At 54.1% G+C, this 20551-nt stretch overlaps 1 protein-coding gene across 3 annotated transcripts in view; it reads left to right on the forward strand.

The window, feature by feature from the left end:
* Nucleotides 1-4385: 4385 nt before the first annotated feature.
* ITGB3 (integrin subunit beta 3) overlaps nucleotides 4386-20551 on the forward strand; it is a 46087-nt gene continuing 29921 nt past the window's right edge. Inside the window, exons 1-2 of one of the 3 annotated variants that reach the window (XM_038754677.1) lie at nucleotides 4386-4465; nucleotides 15381-15466. In XM_038754677.1, coding sequence (XP_038610605.1) covers nucleotides 4396-4465; nucleotides 15381-15466 — 156 coding nt within the window. In that variant the 5' untranslated portion in view covers nucleotides 4386-4395. Of the gene's footprint in view, nucleotides 4466-15380; nucleotides 15467-18455; nucleotides 18485-20551 lie in introns of those variants that run through there. The other 2 variants (XM_038754678.1, XM_038754679.1) reach the window with 2 other exon arrangements.

Genomic DNA, 20551 nt, shown 5'->3' on the forward strand with positions numbered 1-20551 from the left:
TACTATTTTGTTAAGCGCTTACTATGTGTCAAGTACTGTTCTAAGCTGTGGGGTTGATCCACGCTAATCAGGTTGGACACAATCCCTGTCCCACATGGGGCTCACAGTCTTAATCCCCATTTTACAGATGAGGTAACCGAGGCACAAAGAAGTGAAGTGACTTGCCTGAGGTCACACAGCAGAGAAGTGGGGGAGCAGGATTAGAACCCATGTCTTTCTGACTTCCAGGTCTGGGCTCTACCCACTACACCATGCTGTTTAAACCAGCTGAGAGAGTTGGGGGGAGAGGGTTCCCCTTTTTTACAACAAAAATCTGCCCTTTGGGGACCCTACACTCTCCCTCGTTTGCCTCTTCCAAGCCTTAATCACCATAAGAGTCAGGGAGTTCTTCTTTGGGTCTAACTGACTTCTCTTCTGCTGGAATTCCTCTCCAAATTCATCTCCTGTGGTCCTTTGTGGATGTGGGGGTCAGTATCTCTTCTCAGGCAGTGGAATCTGATCCCTAGTGAATTTTTGGGTTGCCCTGGGGACTCTTGGGCCAGGGTCCCACTGAGCTTTCCTCTCCCAGAGCACACGGGGGCCAGGCAATCCTCTCCCAACCAGAACCTCCGAGGGAGCCCCTTTGTCAGAACCCTGAGCAAAGAAGAGGAGGGCCTAGAGACTGGGGACGGGGGAGAGACAAGGTGCTGGAAGTAAGCAAGTCTGAGAAGAGAAGGCTGAAGAAGGAGCCTTTCACTGAGCTCAATTCTCCTCTCTGGAGAGGGTAAGGGACGTCAGGTCTGGGGGCTCGGGGCAGGGATATCCAAACCTTGGGGCCACAAACATTTTGTGGCTTGAACAAGGGACACTCAGGCAGACCTCTGTTTGGTCTTCTGTAACCCAGGAAAACCTTTTCACCACAGATGTTCTCCCTGGAACGTTTCCCAGTGGGACCGGGCAGTCCTGGGAAGTTTAGTGCACCTTGGAGGACAAAGAACGTCCATGTAGCAACTCCCTCTTCCCCTTTTCCCCTTCCCTCATCAAATTAGCCCCTTGCATTTTGCTGGGACTCAAGGGTGTTGAACCAGGGTCTCATTACTCCCTGTCTGTCATGAGACTGGAGGAGAAGAAGCGGGAAGGAGCTGGAGCTGTGGCTGAGGTTGCTCAAAAATGTGAAACTCTTCTAGCCATCATCCTACACTGATGATCAACATCAGCTCCAACTTTGCATTGGAGGCCCAAAGGGCGGGGTAGGGGGGAGAGGGGGACTTCTGGGGAAGAGAGGGCAGCAGGATGGGGCTTAGGACAATGGGCAGGCAGCAGGGGCAGAGAAGGGATGGGTGATAAAGACCTCTTTCAGTGTGGTGCCAGAATCATTTTGGGCCCCTCTCAGGTCTCCTCAGGTCAGCCTGGAGAGCTGAGACAAGTGAGGTTGAGCATCCAGCCCATTGTTGTGGGCAAGAAATCAATAGCTCCCCCCTCCCTGAGGCTGGAAACCAGGATGGATCACGGCTTCCCTCCGTCCCCCATCACTCCCGAGAAGCCGGCTCCCGTGCTACTCAGTACTGCCTCTTCTTCAAGAATCTTTCCTCAATTCACTCCCACCTTAGGCACAGTCTGCCCCCTCCCCCAGGGCTGTCTTCAGATGGTAAGCGAAATCAGGTGTCACCTCAGGGTGCTATGAGGTAAGGAGAGCCATGCATAGCCTTCAGAAGAAGGCGTCTGCCTAGCCTCCTCAAAGACGGTCACCCCGTGACTTCTCTCAAAGATGGTCCCAATGCTGCCCTTCTCAACGATGGTGAAGGAATTGGGGGGCGGGGGGGAATCAGTTAGCAGGATGTAAATTGGGATTTCAGCCAAACTGCGAGGGACACTTGGTGAAGGGATGGCTGAGGATTGGCCCTAGATGTCCACTTTGTGGCTTGGCATTGAGAGGGTGATGGCATTAGCTCTACCTCATAGCTTATGGTTGAGAGTGGACAGCTGTAGCTAGCCGGCCTCACCCTGTGGAGCTGGAAAGGAAGGAGGAATGGCACCAAAACGGCAGCTCCATCTCTTGCTCACTGTTGGCTGGAGGAGGAAGATGTTGGTGAGGAGGAGGATGCCAAGCGATGCTTCTGGGCTGGGTTTGAGCTGGGGGGCTGATTTGGGTGCATCCCTCTCACACACTTAGCAGCATGTCCTAGTGGATAGAGCAACAGACCTGGGAGTCAGAGGACCTGGGTTCTAATCCCAGCTCTACCACTTGTGTGCTGTGTAACCTTGGGCAAATCACTTAACTTCTCAGTTACCTCATCTGTAAAATGGGGATTAAGACTGTGAGCCCCATCAGGGACAGGGATTGTGTCCAACCCAATTTACTCATATCTACCCCAGGGTTTAGTACAGTGCCTGGCACATGACTGACTGGCTTGGTCAATACAATTATTGTCATTATTATTTTTATCTGGGGTCCATCTGGGGTCCATCTGGGCCCCAACAGGCCCCATTGAGTTCCACCCAAATGGGCTCTACTCGGGCTCCAGGATAACTCAAAGGGGTGGGGTTGGCAAGGTGGTCAGCGCCTCACAGATGGCAAGCACATGGACTGAGACACACGGCTCTGCCAGGACCCCGGGTGCTGTGACATCATGAGCACATCGTGGCCCCACCTCTGAGTGTCCAATAATTTGGTCAACCTGGCCTGCACCCTGGTGCCCTCGTGCCCTTACGCTCCAGGCTACTGCCTTATTTGGGCCTCCTGCTACTGACTGAAGCCCTCCTTTGCACCTCAACACCTCAAGTGGTCTTCTCTGTCCCCGCTGCTCTCCACCTGGCTTAGCTGGGCCCGGAGGCAGAGGGAGCCCCTCGTTGCTGAGTAGGGTCAACCCCATCCTGCCCCGCCCCACCCCGCCCCCAAGATACCTTGTGTGCCGGCCCAGCCCTGTGTCTACAAGGGTTTGAGAAGGAAAGAGGGGCCATCAATCAGAAAATGGCATTTTCAGATTACTTACTGTGCACAGAGCACTATACTAAGAGCTTGGGCGAGTACAATACAACAAGAGTTGGCAGGCACATTCCCTGCCCACGACCAATTTACGGTCTAGAAGGGGAGAGAGAGAGGTAAATTACAGTGGGATATGGATATAAGCTCACTGTAGGTAGGGAACATGTCTAACAACTCTGTTGTACTCTCCCAAAAGTCTAGTACAGTGCTCTGCACACAGTAAGCATTCAGTAAATATTATTGATGATGATAATGATAAGTGCTATGAGGCTGAGGAGAGGGATAATTATACTAATAATAATTTATATTTCTGGTATTTGTTAAGAGCTTACTGTATGCCAGGCACTGAATTAAGCATTCTAGTGGATAGAAGCAAATCGGGGTGGACACAGGACCTGTCCAGATCCAAGTGTATAGGCCATGCAGAAGGAAGGGTTTAGACAAGCGAATGAGGGCTGCTTAGTTTGGAAAGACCTTTTGGTGGAGGAGATGAGGCAGACAGATACTCAGAGCCATTCAGAGAGACAATGACAAATGATGAGAGAGAGAGATAGAGGGGAAGAAGGAGAAAGAGGAGACAAGAGATGAAGGTAGAAAGGGGGAGAAGGACATTAAGTTAAGAGGGGATGGGAGAAAGGTGGGAGAATGGAAGATGGGAGATGAGAGAAGTGGGGGGAAGTGGGAAGGAAGGATGAGGAAGAAAAGAAGGCGAATAGGGGGCAGAAGGGGGGCCAGGGGGAGGAAAGGAGTAGAAAGGGAAGTGGAGGAAGAGGGGAGGAAGAAAAGGAGGCAAGGGAGGAGGGGAAGAAGAGGAGAGGGGAAGGATCAGCGGGAGGAGGAGAATAGGAGGTAGGCAATAAGAAGTAGGGTACAGGGGGAGGATGGGAGGAAGAAAGAAGGAGGAACAGGGAGGAGGAGAAGAAGAGGAGGGGAAAAGAGGGAGGGATGCAGGGGGAGGAGGAGAGCAGGAGAAGTGAGAAGGAGAAGGAGAGGAGGCGGAGAAGGGAAGAAGAGGTGGGGTGTGGGGGGAGGAAGAGCTGGGTAGGCCCGAGCTCCGGACCCAGGGGAGCCGGCTCCTCCCCGCCCCGGCCCCGTGACTCCCCCTCCCGCCCCACCCCATGGGCAGAGCTGAAAAAGTGGCTCGCGGGGGGCTCGGCTCCCTCCTGCTGTTGCTGCTGCTGCTGCTGCTCCGGACAGCAGGGCCCGGTCGGGACCAACCCAACCGGACCAAGACCAGTCGAGCCGGGCCGGGCCGGGCCGGGCCGGACCGGGAGGAGCCGGGCTCCGAGTCCGGACAAGCCAAGCCGGGTCGGGCCGGACCGGGCAGGGCAGGGCGGAGCCGGGCCGAGACGAGCCTAGCCGAGCCGAGCCGAACCGGGCCGAGCCGAGCCGAGCCGAGCCGAACCGGGCCCCGAGCAGAACAAGCGAGGATGCGGGAACCGCCGCGCCCCCTGTCATTCTGGGCGGCCCTGCTGGCGTTGGCCGTCGCCGGCCTCGAGGGTAAGTGATATGTTTGTACATATTTATTACTCTATTAATTTATTTAGTTATTTTACTTGTACATATCTATTCTATTTATTTTATTTTGTTAGTATGTTTGGTTTTGTTCTCTGTCTCCCCTTTTAGACTGTGTGTGGGTAGGGACTGTCTCTACATGTTGCCAATTTGTACTTCCCAAGCGCTTAGTACAGTGCTCTGCACACAGTAAGCGCTCAATAAATACGATTGATTGATGAGTGAGTGAGTGAGTGAGTGAGTGAGTGAGTGACAGCGGCCGAGTCCGCGCCATGAGACCCGGGAAGGGCTTGGGTCGGGGCCGGACTGGACCCTCGGCTGGGATGGGGCCGGGCTGGGCCGGGGCTGGACCCTCGGCTGAGTTGGAGGTGTCTGGACGCTGGGCTGGGGTGGAGCCGGAGGTCCTGGCAGTGACAGTGGCTGGGCCGGCCCAGCTCCTTCGGAGTCGCCCAGATCAGAGAAGATAGAGCCGAGCTGGGGAACCTGCAGTCCAGCCCGCTCCCAGCCCGCCCCCAGCCCGCTCCCAGACTGCTCCAGCCCGCTCCCAACCCGCTTCCATCCCTCTCCCAGACCGCTTCCATCTCACTCCCAGCCCCTTCCTAGCCCGCTTCCACCCCTCTCCCAGAGCGCTTCCATCCCACTCCCGTCCCGCTCCCAGCCCGCTCCCAACCCGCTTCCATCCCTCTTCCAGCCCGCTCCCAGCCCACTTCCATCCCGTTTCCAGCCCTCTCCCAGTCCGTCTCCCTCCCCTCTTCTTCTTCCTCTCCCGGAGCCCCCAGGCAGCTCCCCCACCCAGGACAGGACCCAACCAAGCCACCCCATCTCCACCCTCAATACCCCACGCCCTTTCGCCTCCCTGTTAGGGCGCTCTGTCCCCGCTTCTAACACCTCTTCGTCCGTTAGAGCGCTCTTTCTCCGTTTCTAACTCCCTCCAGCCCCCCGTTAAGGCGTTCTGTCCCCTCTTCTAACACCCCCCCCCCACCACCCCGACCCGTTAGGACGCTCTCTTCTTCAAATCTTCCGACCCATAGCGACTCCATGGACATACCCTCTTCAGAACGTCCCGTTTTCCGACATAAGGTGTTCTGGTGTGTGAATCCGTAGATTTTTCTGGGTAAAGTTACGGAAGTGGCTTACTCTTGCCTTCTTCCGCGGGGTAAAAACTTGAGTCAGAAACTTGAGTCAGTCAGTCAACCGTATTTATTGAGTGCTTACTGTCTGCAGAGCACTGAATTAAGCGCTTGGGAGAGCAGGCTGTAACAGAACCATTCCCTGCCCACAGCGAGCGTACGGTCTAAGCGGGGGAGACTAGGGGCCTGTAATTTTCGGGTTGAGTCTCTGACGCTGTCTTTGATCAACATTTTGATCATTTGATCATCCATCCGCCTTTGACTCTTCCCCCTGCCGCTGTTGCCCAGCCCAGGCAAATCGAAGAGAAGCAGTGTGGCTCAGTGGAAAGAGTACGGGCTTGGGAGTCAGAGGTCATGGGTTCTAATCCCGTCTCCACCGCTTGTCAGCTGTGTAACTTTGGGCAAGTTACTTAACTTCTCTGGGCCTCAGTAATCTCATCTGGAAAATGGGGATTAAGACTGTGAGCCCTACGTGGGACAACCTAATCACCTTGTATCCCCCCAAGCGCTTAAAACAGTGCTTTGCACATAGTAAGCGCTTAACAAATGCCATTATTATTATTATTATTATTATCCACTTTGCTTGACGCTTCGGCTTAGACCTTTCCGTTGTGGGTAGCCCTGTGTGACGTAGCTCCAGGCTTCATCGGCATACTCAAGCTCTCCTGCCACGATAAAGCGTCGATTCATAAAAGAGTAGGACGCTCTGCCCCGCTTCTAGCTCTCCCTCTCTCTCCCCCCCCCCCCGCCCACCGTTAGGGTACTCTGTTCCCGCTTCTAACCCCCTGCCCTCCCTCCCCCCCATTAAGAGCTCTGTGTCCGCTTCTCTCCCCGGCCCTGTAGCGGGCCCTGTCCAGGATAGACCTGGGCACCAGGAGGTTCAGCAGTCACCGCGCCTCCGCCCCCCCCACCCCTCACCTCCACAAGTTGGCTTTGCTGGGTCTGGGGTCAGTGAGGCCCCCTGTCTCTGGATCAAAGACGCCTCATTCATTCATTCATTCATTTATTCATTCATTTATGCATTCATTCGTATTTATTGAGCGCTTACTGTGTGCAGAGCACTGTACTAAGCGCTTGGAAAGTACAATTCGGCAAGAGACAATCTCTCCCCAACAATGGGCTCACAGTCTAGATGGGGGGAGACAGACAAAACAAAACAAGTAGACAGGCATCAACAGCCACGCTGCCCCTTCTGGGGGACTACAGTGCGACCGGGAGGGTAGACAGGCACCCTGCCCTGCCTCATCAGACTTTCCCAGGCCCTCGGGTTCCTGCCCCTTAGTGTCATCCTTCGCAGCGGTCCTGACTTGATTCTAACTTGGTTTCTGGGACCTTTTTTTTTTCCATTTTACCAAGCTCATGGCTTCCCAGGAGTTAGCTGCTCCCCCTACACCCCTACCCCACCCTAGCACCCTCCCCACTGTCCACCCCAGGGCCCAGCTCAGTGTCCTTCTGTGCCTGCCCCCATGCCCACCCCAGGGGCTGACCCAGTTCTCACCATAGTGCATCAGAGGTGGGGTTGGGGGGGCTAGGGGTAGGGGGAGTCTATGAGGGTTGTTCTGGATAGGGGTATCTGTGGGGAGGATCTGGGTAGGGGCATCTGTTCAGGGGGCTATTGGTAAGGACATCCGAACTAGTTTGGGCCATTTATCAATTCTGGGCTTGTATTGGCAGGGTGTGGCTCTCAGTGTGGAGGGAGAGAGTGCCAGACAAGGTCAGGGCACAGTTATGGCTCCAAGGCCTTGGAGTCCTTGATGATTCTGTGGGTGCTGTGGGCACCCGTGGGTGTCTATGGACATGTATGGATGTCAGTGGGTGCTGAGTGTGTCTGTGACTGCTGTGAGCTTCTGTATGTGCTTTGGGTGCTTGGTCTGTCTAGGGGTGCTGTGAGTGTCTGTGGGTGCTGGGTACATCTGTGGGTGCTGGAGGGTGTGTGTGTCAGTGCTGGGTGTGTCTATGGGTGCGATGAATGTCTGGGGATGTCTGGGGGTGCTGGGTATGTCTATGGTTGCTGTGAGATTGGACAGTCACTGATGCCCTCCCAGACTAAGAGAGAGGGAGAGCATGTAAGAGCACGGGCTTTGGAGTCAGAGGTCATGGGTTCAAATCCCGGCTCCACCGATTGTCAGCTGTGTGACTTTGGGCAAGTCATTTAACTTCTCTGTGCCTCAGTTACCTCATCTGTAAAATGGGGATTAAGACTGTGAGCCCCCAGTGGGACATCCTGATCAGTAACCTCCTCAGTGCTTCGAACAGTGCTTTGCACATAGTAATCGCTTAATAAATGCCATTATTATTATTATCCCCATTTTACAGATGTAGAAACTGAGGCACAGAGAAGGCATGTGACTTACTCAAGGTCTCACAGCAGGTACTTGGCAGGGCCGGGACTAGACCCATGTCTCCCAGCTGCCAGTCCTGTGTTATTTCCACTAGACCTCACTGCCTTCTGCTGCCAGATCAGTAATCCTCAACTCCCACAGGACTTTTCTTGGGGGATTGCTGGTATAGATGGGCTCAGGGTCCTGACTGTTCCATCAGCTGACCCACCCAGGGTGAAGGGTGTACCTGGCCACTGAGGGCCCTGTGGTGCCCTCGAGGTAGTTTGGGGGACAACTGACCATCTAGAGAAGTCCTACCAGCCGGGGGCAGGCAGAGACACAGCAGAATGGACAGATCAGGGGCCGGTGGTGTCTGGCTGCAGGAAACCCCAGCCAATCCCGATGGTCAATACATTTGACCCCCATCAGTATGGGACTGTTGGGGGTCAAGGTTGCTGACCTCCTCCCTGGCACCCTGAGCTCACTTGCTGGGTGTCCTGGTGCAGGAAGGGTCAGATGCCACAGGGTCAGGACAGTCCGAAAAGCCTGGGGAACCCCAGGCCAGAACAGGCCCGATCCAGCCCAGGACCTGTCCACGACAGGTCCCCTGTGGGGAGAGCCAGAACCTCTCCAAAGACACCCAGGAAGGGCCTAGCTGCTGGGTCCCAGCTCCATTTTGGGCCAGGGCAAGACTCTGTCCTAACTGTCCTCAGCCTCCTGGAGGGTGCTGGCAGCTTCCCTGTGGGCAGACACATAGGTGGGAGACTATGTGAGCCATCCTGTGTGGCTGCCAAACAATCATGCTAGTATTCACCTGCTGGTGCGAGATCACTGTACTAGGTGCTTGGAAGAATGTTGTAGGGTTAGTAGATAAGTCCTTGCCTTCCTGGAGCTTACAGTCTGCTATGTGCAGAGCACTGTTCTAAGTGCTTGGCAGCGTACCAATGAGAGAAGCAGTGTGGCTCAGTGGAAAAGAGCCCGGACTTTGGAGTCAGAGGGCATGGGTTCAAATCCTGGCCCTGCCCATTGTCAGCTGTGTGACTTTGGGCAAGTCACTTCACTTCTCTGGGCCTCAGTTACCTCATCTGTAAAATGGGGGTGAAGACTGTGAGCCCCACGGGGGACAACCTGATCACCTTGTATCCTCCCCAACGCTTAGAACAGTGCTTTGCACATAGTAAGCGCTTAACAAATACCAAAATTATTATTATTATTATTATGGTAGAAACGATTTCTGCCCTCAAGGAGTTTCCCTGATGCAGTGTGTGGATTCAACCCTGGGGCCTCTGACCTGCTGGAAACCTTCTTCTGGCTGGAGTGGTCACTCTTCCCCCAAAGGGGTCAGCAGGGACCAGGTCAGCCTCAGTTCAGCAGTGGTCCCTACCCCCACCCCACATGAGGGTGGGAGAGAGCATAGTATGTGGCCGGGAATTGGGGGGATTTCTGGTAACTGCCAGACCCTAACCTGACCCCTGGCCACCTTCCTGGTCTGACTCTTGACACTTTACCCTGAGCTCTAGACTTTAAGCTCATTGTGAGCATGGAACATGTCTGCTAACTCTGTTGTATTGTACTCTCCCAAGTGCTGAGTACAGAGTACAATGCTCTGCACATAGTGCTCAATAAATACCACTGATTGATCATGCACATCATCAACAGCTTTGTGTAATAACAACAATAATAAATTGTGGTATTTGTTTAGCACTTACTTTGTGCCAAACACTGTTCTAAGCACTGGGTTAGATATGATCAATCAATCAATCATATTTATTGAGCGCTTACTGTGTGCAGAGCACTGTACTAAGCGCTTGGGAAGTACAAGTTGGCAACATATAGAGACGGTCCCTACCCAACAGTGGGCTCACAGTCTAGAAGTGCTTATGACATTCCAGTATTCTAAGTGCAGGGCCAGGTACAAGATAATCAGATGGGACACAGTCCTTGTCCCCCGTGGCACTCACAGACTAAAGAAAGGTCGGAGAACAGATACCTTATCTCCATTTTACAGGTGAGATGACTGAGGCCCAGAGAGAAGCAGTGTAGCCTAGTAAAGAAGCAGTGTGCCTAATGGATAGAGCATGGGCCTGGGAATCAGAAGAACTGGGTTCTAATCTGGGCTCTGCCACTTGTCTGCTGTGTGACCTCGGGCACTTAACTTCTTTATGCTTCTATTCCCTCATCTGTAAAATGGGGAATAAGACTGTGAGCCCCATGTGGAACATGGACTGTGTCCATTCTGATTAGTTTTTTCCATCTCAGTGCTTAATCCAGTTCCTGGCAGATAGTAAATGGTTAACAAACATTATGTTGGGTTTTTTTTTAAAGTTAAGTGTTTTGTCCAGGCCCACACAGCAGGCCAGCACACAGCAGGCCAGCACACAGCAGGCCAGAGGGGGAGCTTTGACTAGGACCCTGGTCTCTTGACACCCAGTCCTGTATTCTTTCCATTTGGTCATGTTTACCTAATAATATTATTATGAATTCATTCTTATTGATACCCTGGGTCACCCCCGATCTAAATAAAGTCCTTGGGGCTGGGGTTGGGGTTAGGGAGGAAGGGAGGAAGGGGTGCCTATACCCACAGTGTCCCGCTTTCTCCCCCAGTGGCCTCCCCACCCCATGGGCTGGGTCAAGGACAGAGCAGGGAGAGCAGGAATGGAGAGGGAAAAGGGGGTGGTCTGGGGCCCTGGATTCCCCCACTCCACCACCCACAGGCTCTGTTTATCATCTACTCCCAGGCCTGGGAAGGTCCCCCCTCCTCCCTCCTTCCCTCCCTTCTGCCTCCCCACACCCCTCCACAGCTTTCCTGGAAGGAGAAGTCAGGGAAGAGGCTGGAGGAGGAGGATGCAGGAGGAGGAGGAGGCCGCAGGGACCACAGTCTTTGAGTCAGCAAGTAGGAAAGTTATTTCGGGGAGCGAGTGGGTGCCTGGGGATGTACTGATAAGACTCCCCCCCGCCCCCCCCCCAACACTACCCCCTGGCCACATTTTCTCTCCCAACCCCCAAGTTGGAAAGGCTTTCCTGCAGCTGCCTTTGGTGGGGGCGGGGAGGAAAGGGTGGGGGGCCCTGGGGTGGGGCAATGTGGGGGAGGGCAGCCAGCACCTGGGAAGGGGGTGTTTGAACCCTGTAAAAGTGAAGTGCCTGTAGTTTCAGGTGAACCCTTGCGGGAGCTCAGAGGGAGATCAGAGCTGGGCTAGGGGAGGAAAGGTGGGGTTCGGTCCCAGGCTGCACCCCTTGGGACAATGAGAATCTGTGTGGTCTAGAGGAAAGAGCACTGGATTGGGTTCAGAGGACCTGGGTTCTAATCCCTGCTCTTTCACCACCCACAGGCTCTGTTTATCATCTACTCCCAGGCTTGGTAGGGTCCCCCTCCTCCCCCCTTCCCTCCCTGTCTGCCCGCTGTGTGAACTTGGGCAAGACACTTCACTTCTCTGTGCCTCAGTTCTCCCTCCTACTTAGACTGTGAAACCCATGCGGGACAGGGACTGTGTCCAACCTAATTATCTTGTTTCTGCCTCAGCACTTAGATCAGTGTTTGACCCATAGTAAACGTTTAACAAATGCCATAAAAAACAAACCAACAAAATACCTGCACTTTTATCCTCACAGACCTGGTTTGTGTTGAGACAGTCACATAGTGTGGCAATTGTAAGCCATTTCCCCAGTGCTAATGGAACAGCCTAAGTTTGGGGAAAAAGAACAATTACCAAACAGCCCCGTTGCCACTCTCTCTGTTCTGGTAGCAGCTGGGGGTCAGGAGAGAGAGAGAGGCTTTGTTCCTCTAATGCCAACCCTGTCACGGTTCTTCGATCTTGTCTATCTCATCACTGACCTCTTGCCCACCTCCTGCTTCTCATCTGGAACACTCTCCTCTTCATATCTGCCAGATAATCACTGAAGGCATAACTTCTTCAAGAGGCCTTCCCTGACTAAACTCTCCTTTCCTCTTCTGCCACTCCCTTCTGCCTCACCTTGACTTGCTCCCTTTTTACTCATCCTCCCTCCTAGCCCCACAGCACCCGTGTACATATCTGTAATTTTATTTATTTGTATTAATGTCTGTCTCCCCCTCTGGACTGTAAGCTCATTGTGGGCAGGGAATGTGTCTGTTGGTAATACTGTACTCTCCCAAGCTCTTAGTATAGTGCTCTGCACACAGTAAGCACTCAAAGAATGTGATTGACTGACTGATTGGCTGAGTGGGATCTTCCCTGAGTGGCAGGAGGCTTTTCTCGGCCTCCTATTATCATCCGTGCAGCAGCGGCAGCACTGACAAGGGCCTGGTTACATGCATGGCTTAGTGGAAAGAGCACGAGCTTGGAAGTCAGAGGCCATGGGTTCTAATGCCAGCTCTGCCACTTGTTTGCTGTGTGACCTTGGGCAAGTCACTTAACTTCTCTGTGCTTCAGTTCCCCCATCTGTAAAATGGGGATTAAGTCTGTAAGCCCCACATGGGACAATCTGATTACCTTATATCTACCCCAGTGCTTAGAACAGTGCTTGGCACATAGTGCTTCAGTGCTTAGAACAGAACTTGGCACATAGTATGAGCTTAACAAATACCATCATCAACATCAACAAATACCATTATTATTATTATTATTATTATTATGTAGGGCTCTGAACTGGATGAATGGGGAACTAGCATGGCTAATGGTTAGAGCACGGGCCTGGACGTCTGAAGGATCTGGGTTTTAATCCCGATTTTGTCACTCATCTGCCATGTGACCTTGGGCAAGTCATTTCACTTCTCTGGGCTTCAGTTCCCTCATCTGCAAAATGGGGATTAAGATTGTGAGCTCCATATGGGACAGGGACTGTGTCCAACCTGATTAGCTTGCATCTATTCCAGAGCTTAGAACAGTGCTTGACACATAGTAAGCGCTTAACAAATACCATCATCACAGTCTAATGAGGACTAGCAATGGGTGGGGGAAGAGGTCATGACGGCAGTTGGAGAGAAGCCCAGGCATCTCTCCCTGGAAACAGTAACTACTGAGAGTGGCCCCTAGGAAGGAAATAATCAATCCCAGAAGTTCAAGATGGCTTAGTAATATGGAAAAAAAAGATCTGGGGGTTCAGACTGTCCCCCCATCCCCACCCCACCCCCTCCAACACACACATCTCAATGGCCAGGAATCAATCAATTAATCAATCAAATATATTGAGCTCTTACTGTGTAAAGAGCATTGCACTAAGCACTTGGGGAGAGTACAGTATAACAGAGTAGGTAGACACATTCCCCGTTCACAATAAATTTCCAAGCTACAGCCCAGGAGTCGGTAATATGGCCATTTACAGTTACAGTTAATATGACTGCAGTGCTATGCGACTGCCTATTTCAATCTCGGCTTTACTGCCTGGACTTCTTGCCAGGACTCCCTGCTGATCCCAGGGCTAGTTTTGGTGGGGAAATCCAGCTAAAATATCCAAGGGACAGTGCAGAGCAGAGACAGACCTCATAGAGTGAGAAGGTAGTGTGGTCTAGTGGAAAGAGAACAGGTCTGGGAGTCGACCCAGCTCTGCCATTGGCCTGAAGTGTGACGTTGGGCAAGTCACTTAACCTCTCTGAGCCTTGGTTTCCTCATCTGTAAAATAGGGTTGAAACACCTATTCTCTCGCCCCCCGCCCCCCCGCCCCATAGAGCAAGAGTCCCAATGTTGGATAAGGACTGTGTCCACTCCGGTTTTCCTGTCATTCATTCATTCATTCATTCATTCATTCATTCACTCAATTGTATTTATTGAGTGTTTACTGTGTGCAGAGCACTGTACTAAACTCTTCGGAGAGTACAATACAACAATAAACAGACACATTCCCTGCCCACAACGAGCTTACAGTCTAGAGGAGGGGAGATAGACATTAATAGAACTTAATAAATGACAGATATGTATATAAGTGCTGTGGAGCTGGGAGGGGGGAAGAAAAAAGCAGCGTGGCTTAGTGGAAAGACCATGGGCTAGGGAGTCAGAGGTCATGGGTTCTAATCCCAGCTCCTCCACTTGTCAGCTGTGTGACTTTGGGCAAGTCACTTAACTTTTCTGTGCCTCAGTTACCACAGCTGTAAAATGGGGATTAAGACTGTGAGCCCCACGTGGGACAACTTGATTGCCTTGCATCCACTCCAGTGCTTTGAACAGTGCTTGGCACATAGTAAGTGCTTAAATACTATTATATATATAAAAAAGGGAACTGTGCTTGGTACAGAAGAAGCACTTGATAAATACTATCACTATTTCCCATCTTCCCAAACCTGATAACCTTTGAGGAGAACATTCGGGGTCTAGGACTGTCTGCTGGGCAGCGGGGGCCAAGGAACTAAAAGCACAGAGGGGCCCTGGTGGGCCTGTGGCAGGAGGGATGCTTCATTTATGGGCAGGCCATTCCTGGTCTCTTGAAGTTGCCCCTGGGACTGAGCCCCCCCCACCCCCCCCCCACCGAGCTAGCCAATGGGTCATTGCTGATCTGGTGCAGTATGGCCAAGTGGAAAGAGCATGGGACTGGGAGTCAGGAGACCTGGGTTCTGACCCTGGGTCCGGGTCTTGCCTGGTGGGTGATTCTGATTGACTGGTAGATATTGCTCCGCTGGGAGCACAGAACACCCAGGCTGGCGTGGCTGCAATTAGAGGTCACTTCTCTCCATCGTGGTGGAGAGCCCGGGATTGGATCTGGGGATCCTGAACTTTGTCTTGGTTTCCCTCCTGACCCTGTAGGGTAAGGTGGGCCTTCATGTGGCAAGGTGCCAGTGCAGCTTTCAAAACTGGGCAAAGAAACCAAGCCCCCTTGAAAGGTGGTCCGCTAGACCCCCCCCCCACCTCCTGCCAGTCTAGCCCAGGGGAGGGGGTGGGCCACTGGGCCCAGGGACCCTGGGGCAGGAGGCTCCATTCAGCTCCTTTGTGTAGACAGACAGGTGGGCCTTCCCTCAGCTTGGGAGTCAGAAACGCCACAACTGTGCCAGGAACCAACAGGGCTTCTCCTGGGGAGGTTGGCAGGACCCAGGTGGGTGTAAGGTGGCTGGCAGGACAAGAGAGTGGGGAAGGTGGCTGGCAGGGGGAACACTGGAAGGGGACAGGGTAGGAAGTCCAGACGTTACCTGGTGAATTGCCCTGCTGGGAAGAGACCAGATCTCATTCCTGTTGTACTAACAGAGTTTGTCCTCCCACACCTCAAGCCGGTGTCTCAGGAAGGGTGGCTCTGTTGGGTGAGGGCTGGGCACTCCACCCATCATCCCAGACTTCCAGGAGGGCAAGAAACCAATGGGGGTGGGGGAGAGCCTCTGGCCCCCAGTCCACCCCTCCCACCACAGCCTCTCTGCTCACTCTCCTTGGGCTGCCCTCCCCACTGAGTCAGTAGGCTCCTGAGCTTCCCCCGATTTGGGGTTGGGGACAGAAAGCAGGTCCTCTGACTTCCCTGACCCTGACATTACCTCGACCTGACTGCCTGTTCCAGGGGCCAACATCTGCACCTCACGGGGGCTGAGTTCCTGCCAACAGTGCCTGGCCGTGGGCCCCGCCTGTGCCTGGTGCGCCAAGGAGGTAAGAGCAAGGGGGTGGGTGGAGTGGCATCTCTAGTGGGAGGAAATGGGGTGGGGGGCCATCTCCCGTGATAGACAGGGCTAGGAGAGGGGGATCCTGATATCCGCCTGGATTCCTTCTCCCCTCTCACCCCTTTTCTCCCTTTCCCTCTTGCACCCAGATAAATCTCCCCTGGCCCAGTTGGGTGGGGGAGGAAAGAGAATTGGTCCCATTTCCTGGAGGGGGAAGCTGAGTCATTGGCAAGGAAAAGGAAGGGCCCCAGTGGAACCATCGATATAGGAGCAGGGCAGGGAATGGGCTGTCAGAGGCTCCACAGCAGGGTCTCTTTCCCACCCCATCCAGGTCTGAGACAAGGATGTTCTCTCTGTGACTAGTGGTCAGTCCAATCTCTCTGGCTGAAGGACTGAGGGGGAGGTGGCTGAGGGCTGAGGGATGGATGGGGTCAGAGTAGATGCCTGGGAGAAAGAGGAGGGGGAGTGGAAGGAGAAGGGCTGGGGTGAAGGAGCTGGAAGAATGAGCTGGAGGAATACCAGGAATTAAACAGATAAACAGAAGGTGCCCACCAGAGTCCGGGAGGAGGGCTGGGTTTGTGCCTGGACCCTCTCCCCAACCCGGGCAAGGATGAGGCTGCTGCTGCTCTAGGCCTTTCTCCTCTTCCCCCACCCCCACTTCACCGTCCCCCTCCATCACTCCTCCAAGCCCCCATCTCTCTTGGGTGATGAAAGAGATATGTGTGTGTGTGTGTGTGTGTGTGTGTGTGTGTGTGTGTGTGTGTGTGTGTGTGTGTGTGTGTGAGGGATGGATCCAGCCCAGCTTCCCTCCCCTGACCCATGGGGTGCGGAGCCTCCAGAACAGCTGTCCAGCAGAGGTGGCTACTCCCAGAGGCCCTGACCAGTCCTTGGGCAAGCGTCCTGCCCCCTGACTAATTTTTCCTCTGGTCGAAAGCCTTCCCGCCGAACCCACGTCCTTGCCCGTCAGGCTCCCCTCCCCTTCCCGGCCCCCGCCGGCCCCCATCCCCTACCCGTCATTTCCTCCCCATCTGCGAGTTACCCAGACCGTTTTCTGCTTCTAGAGTGAGGACCTAAAAAGGGCATCTTCCCCGGGAGGTCGGGCCGGGCCGGGGCAGGGAGTGGTGAGATGGGGCCTGCCGGCCTGTCCCGAAGAGTCTTCAGGGGGTCTCCGGGGGAGGTGTCGGGGGGCTCCGCTGGCTGCGGTCCGGACGTTAGACGCGGGCGCGGGGCGCAGCTGCCCCGCATCTGGGCGGCGTCGGGGGAGCAGCTGCGTCCCCGGGCGGCGAAGGGGGTCCCCGCTCCCGCCCCTTCCCCCCGGACCCGACCCCCGCCCTCCGGGGGCGAGCCGAGGGGAGGGGCGCTAGCTTGGACGGGCTCTGCGACCCCGGGGGGGGGGGGGGGGCGGGGCCATGAGCCCCCTTCCCCCCACCCCGGCCCTGGGGCAACTTTTTTCCCGCGGCCACAGTGACCCCCCCCTTCTGTCCTCCCACGGCCACAGTGACACCGCCCACCGCGGCCACAGTGACCCTCCCCCCTTCCCTCCTCCCGCAGCCACAGTGACCCCCCACACGCACCGCAGCCACAGTGACCCTCCCCTCCCTTCCCTCCTCCCACGGCCACAGTGACCCCCCCGCGGCCACAGTGACCCTCCCCTCCCCTCCCTCCTCCCACGGCCCCAGTGACCCCCCCACCACCGCGGCCACAATGACCCTCCCCATTCCCTCCTCCCACGGCCACAGTGACCCTCCCCCCTTCCTTCCTCCCGTGGACACAATGACCCTCCCCCCCGCGGCCACAGTGACCCTCCCCCCCTCCCGTGGCCACAATGACCCTCCCCCCCCGCGGCCACAGTGCCACAATGACCCTCCCCTCCCTTCCCTCCTCCCACGGCCACAGTTACCTCCCCCCTTCCCCCCCCAACCATGGCCACAATGACCCTCCCCGGACTCCGCGCTCTGTTGGGGCGGACATGGCGGAGCTGGAGGCCAGAGGGCCAGGCCCGGCCTCACCGCCCAACTGCTCCCGCCCTCTGCCCCGAGGGGCCCCACCGCCCCCGGCCCCGGCCAGACAGCCTGAGTCCAAATCGAGTTTGCCCGGAAAGCTGCGGGTTTGTCCCCAAACGTGTACGTACACACACACACACACACACACACACACACACACACACACACACACACTCATCCCCAGGTGACGGGCCGCAGCCGCAGCCCCCGTATCAGTCATCGCTCTAGGCCGGGAGCGGGGGAGGGTTTAGGCGGCCACAGCCACTTGGATCCTCGAAAGAGTCCAATAAGTAACACTACTGACGAACTGCCTGGTTAATTAAGGAAATGAGAAGCGTCTTCCTTGAGCTTCGGCCCCTGGGGCGGAGGGAGGGGATTGTTCAGGAGCGGGGGCTGCGCCGCCCTTAATCTCTCTCGGAAGAAATTCAGCAAAACTCAAAGAGCATCGGCGGGGTTAGCTGGCTTCGGCTCCGGCCCCGGCCCCGGAACTGTAAACTGTCCCCGGAGAGCGCGAGGAGCCCGTCCTTGGGAGGGCGTGGGTCTGTGTGTGCGTGTCTGTGTGTGTCTGTGTCTGTGTGGCTGTCTGTGTGTGCTTGGCTGTCTGTGTGTGTGTGTGTGCGTGCGTGCGGCCCCCTCCCCCTAAGTGACACTACCTCCCATTCCTCCCCACGGACAGCCAGCTTCTTTCCTTTTTTGGCTAAGGGGCTCGGGCCCGGCCCGGCCACCGGAGTCGCCAGCGGAGATTTCTAAAGTGGGAGCAGCCGGCCGGACCCACGGGACTCTCCGGCTACCCCTGCCCTGGGCCCCTATCAGGTCCTCCCGTTGAGATGATTGAATGCCCAGCCTGGGCAGATGGAGGAGGCGCTGCTGCTTCTCTTTAGCCCACTCCGGCCAAGCAGGGAGGACCACCCCCCTCTTCAGCTTGGATCCCTTTTTCAGATTTTAGGTGCCCTTCTATTCGCCAACTGGTTCCACTCCTTCGGAGAACTCATTCACTCCCATCTGTAAGTGGAGGATTCCCAAATCTACCTCTCTAGTCCTACCCTTTCTCCTTCTCTTCAGTCTCACATTTCCTCCTGCCTTCAGGACACCCTACCCGAATGTCCCACCGACACCTCAAACTGAACACATCTAAAACTGGACTCCTCGTCTTCCCACCCAAACTCTGTCCTCCCCAGCTTTCTCATCACTGAAGACAACACCACCACCCTCCCTTCCTCACAAGCCTGCAACCTTGGCATTATCCTCAACTCATCTCTTTCATTCAATCCACACGTTTAATCTGTTTAATCTGTCATCAAATCCTGTCGGTTCTACCTCCACAATATCACTAATATCTACCCTTTCAATCAATTGTATATCAATCAATCATATTTATTGAGCACTTACTGTGTGCACAGCACTATACTAAGTGCTTGTGAGAGTAAATATAACAGACCTGGTACACGTTCCATGCCCACAACAAGTTTACAGTCTCGTGGGAGAGACAAACATTAGTATACATAAATAAATTACGGGTATTTACATAATTCTGTGGGGCCGAGGGAGGGATAAATAAACAGTACAAATCCAAGTGCAAGGGTGATGCAGAAGGATGTGGGAGAAGAGGAAATGAGGATTTAGGGAAGGCCTCCTGAAGGAGCCATGCCTTCAGTAAAGCTTTAAATAATAATAATAATAATAATAATAATGGTAGTTGTTAAGCACTTACTATGTGCAAAGCACCGTTCTAAGGGCTGGGGAGGTTACAAGGTGATCAGCTTGTCCCACGGGGGGCTCACAGTTTTAATCCCCATTTTATAGATGAGGTAACTGAGGCACAGAGAAGTTAAGGGAGGGGAGAGTAATTGTCAGATATGAAGAGGGAGGGCATTCCACGTCAGTGGCAGAATGTGGGCAAGAGAATGGTGGCAAGACAGATGATTCATTCATTTATTCATTTACTCAGTCTTATTTATTGAGTGCTTAGTGTGTTCAAAGTACTGTACTAAGTGCTTGGGAGAGTAAAATATTGAGGTACAGTGAATAGGTTGACATAAGAGAAGTGAAGTGTGCAGGCTGGGTTGTTGCAGGAAAGCAGCAGTGATGTAGGAGGGGGCAAGGAGATTGAGTGCTTTCCTCTCCATACAAACTGCTATCTCATTAATACAAGCACTTATCCTATCCTGCCTTGATTACTGCAACAGGCTCCTTGCTGAACCTCCCTAACTCCTGTCTCTTCCCACTCCAGTCCACACTTCATTCATTCATTTAATCACATTCACTCTGCTGGCCATATCGTTTTTCTACAAAACTGTTTCCCCATTTCTCAAGAACCTCCAGTGGTTGTCTGTCTACCCCTCCGATCAGACAGAAACTCCGTACCATCATCTTTAAAGCACTAACTCGCCCTGCTCTCTCTTACCTTACCTCACAGCTTTCCTACTCCACTGAGCCCGTACACTTCACCCCTCTGATGCCATTCTAGTCACCGCATCTCGATCTCATCTATCTCACTGCCAACTCCTCATCCATATTCTCCCTCTGGCCTGAAACCCCTTCCTCCTTCATATCTGGCAGACCATCACTCACCCCACCTTCAAAGTCCTCCTAAAATCACATCTCCTGTGAGAAGCCTTCCCTGACTGAGCCCTCAATTCCTCTTCTCCCACTCCTTTCTGCATCACCTATGCACTTGGATCTGTGCCTTCTAAGCCCTTGCTATTCACCCCACGTTCAGCCCCACAGCACTTATGTACATATCCATTAAATTAGTTTAATATCTCTCTCCCCCTCTAGACTGTAAGCTTGCTGAGGGCAGGGAACTGGTCTGCCAACTCCATTGTACTGTACTCTCTCAAGTGCTTGGTTTAGTGTTCTGCATGCAATAAGTGCTTAATAAATACCAGTGATTGATTTACAGGGAGATGGAGCAGATAGAGAAGCAGCGTGGCTCAGTGGGAAGAGCACGGGATTTGGAGTCAGAGGTCATGGGTTCAAATCCCAGCTCTGCCAATTGTCAGCTGTGTGACTTTGGGCAAGTCACTTAACTTCTCTGGGCCTCAGTTCCCTCATCTGTAAAATGAGGATTA

Source organism: Tachyglossus aculeatus, chromosome 11 (genome assembly GCF_015852505.1).
Source record: "Tachyglossus aculeatus isolate mTacAcu1 chromosome 11, mTacAcu1.pri, whole genome shotgun sequence".
Taxonomy (NCBI): Eukaryota; Metazoa; Chordata; class Mammalia; order Monotremata; family Tachyglossidae; genus Tachyglossus; species Tachyglossus aculeatus.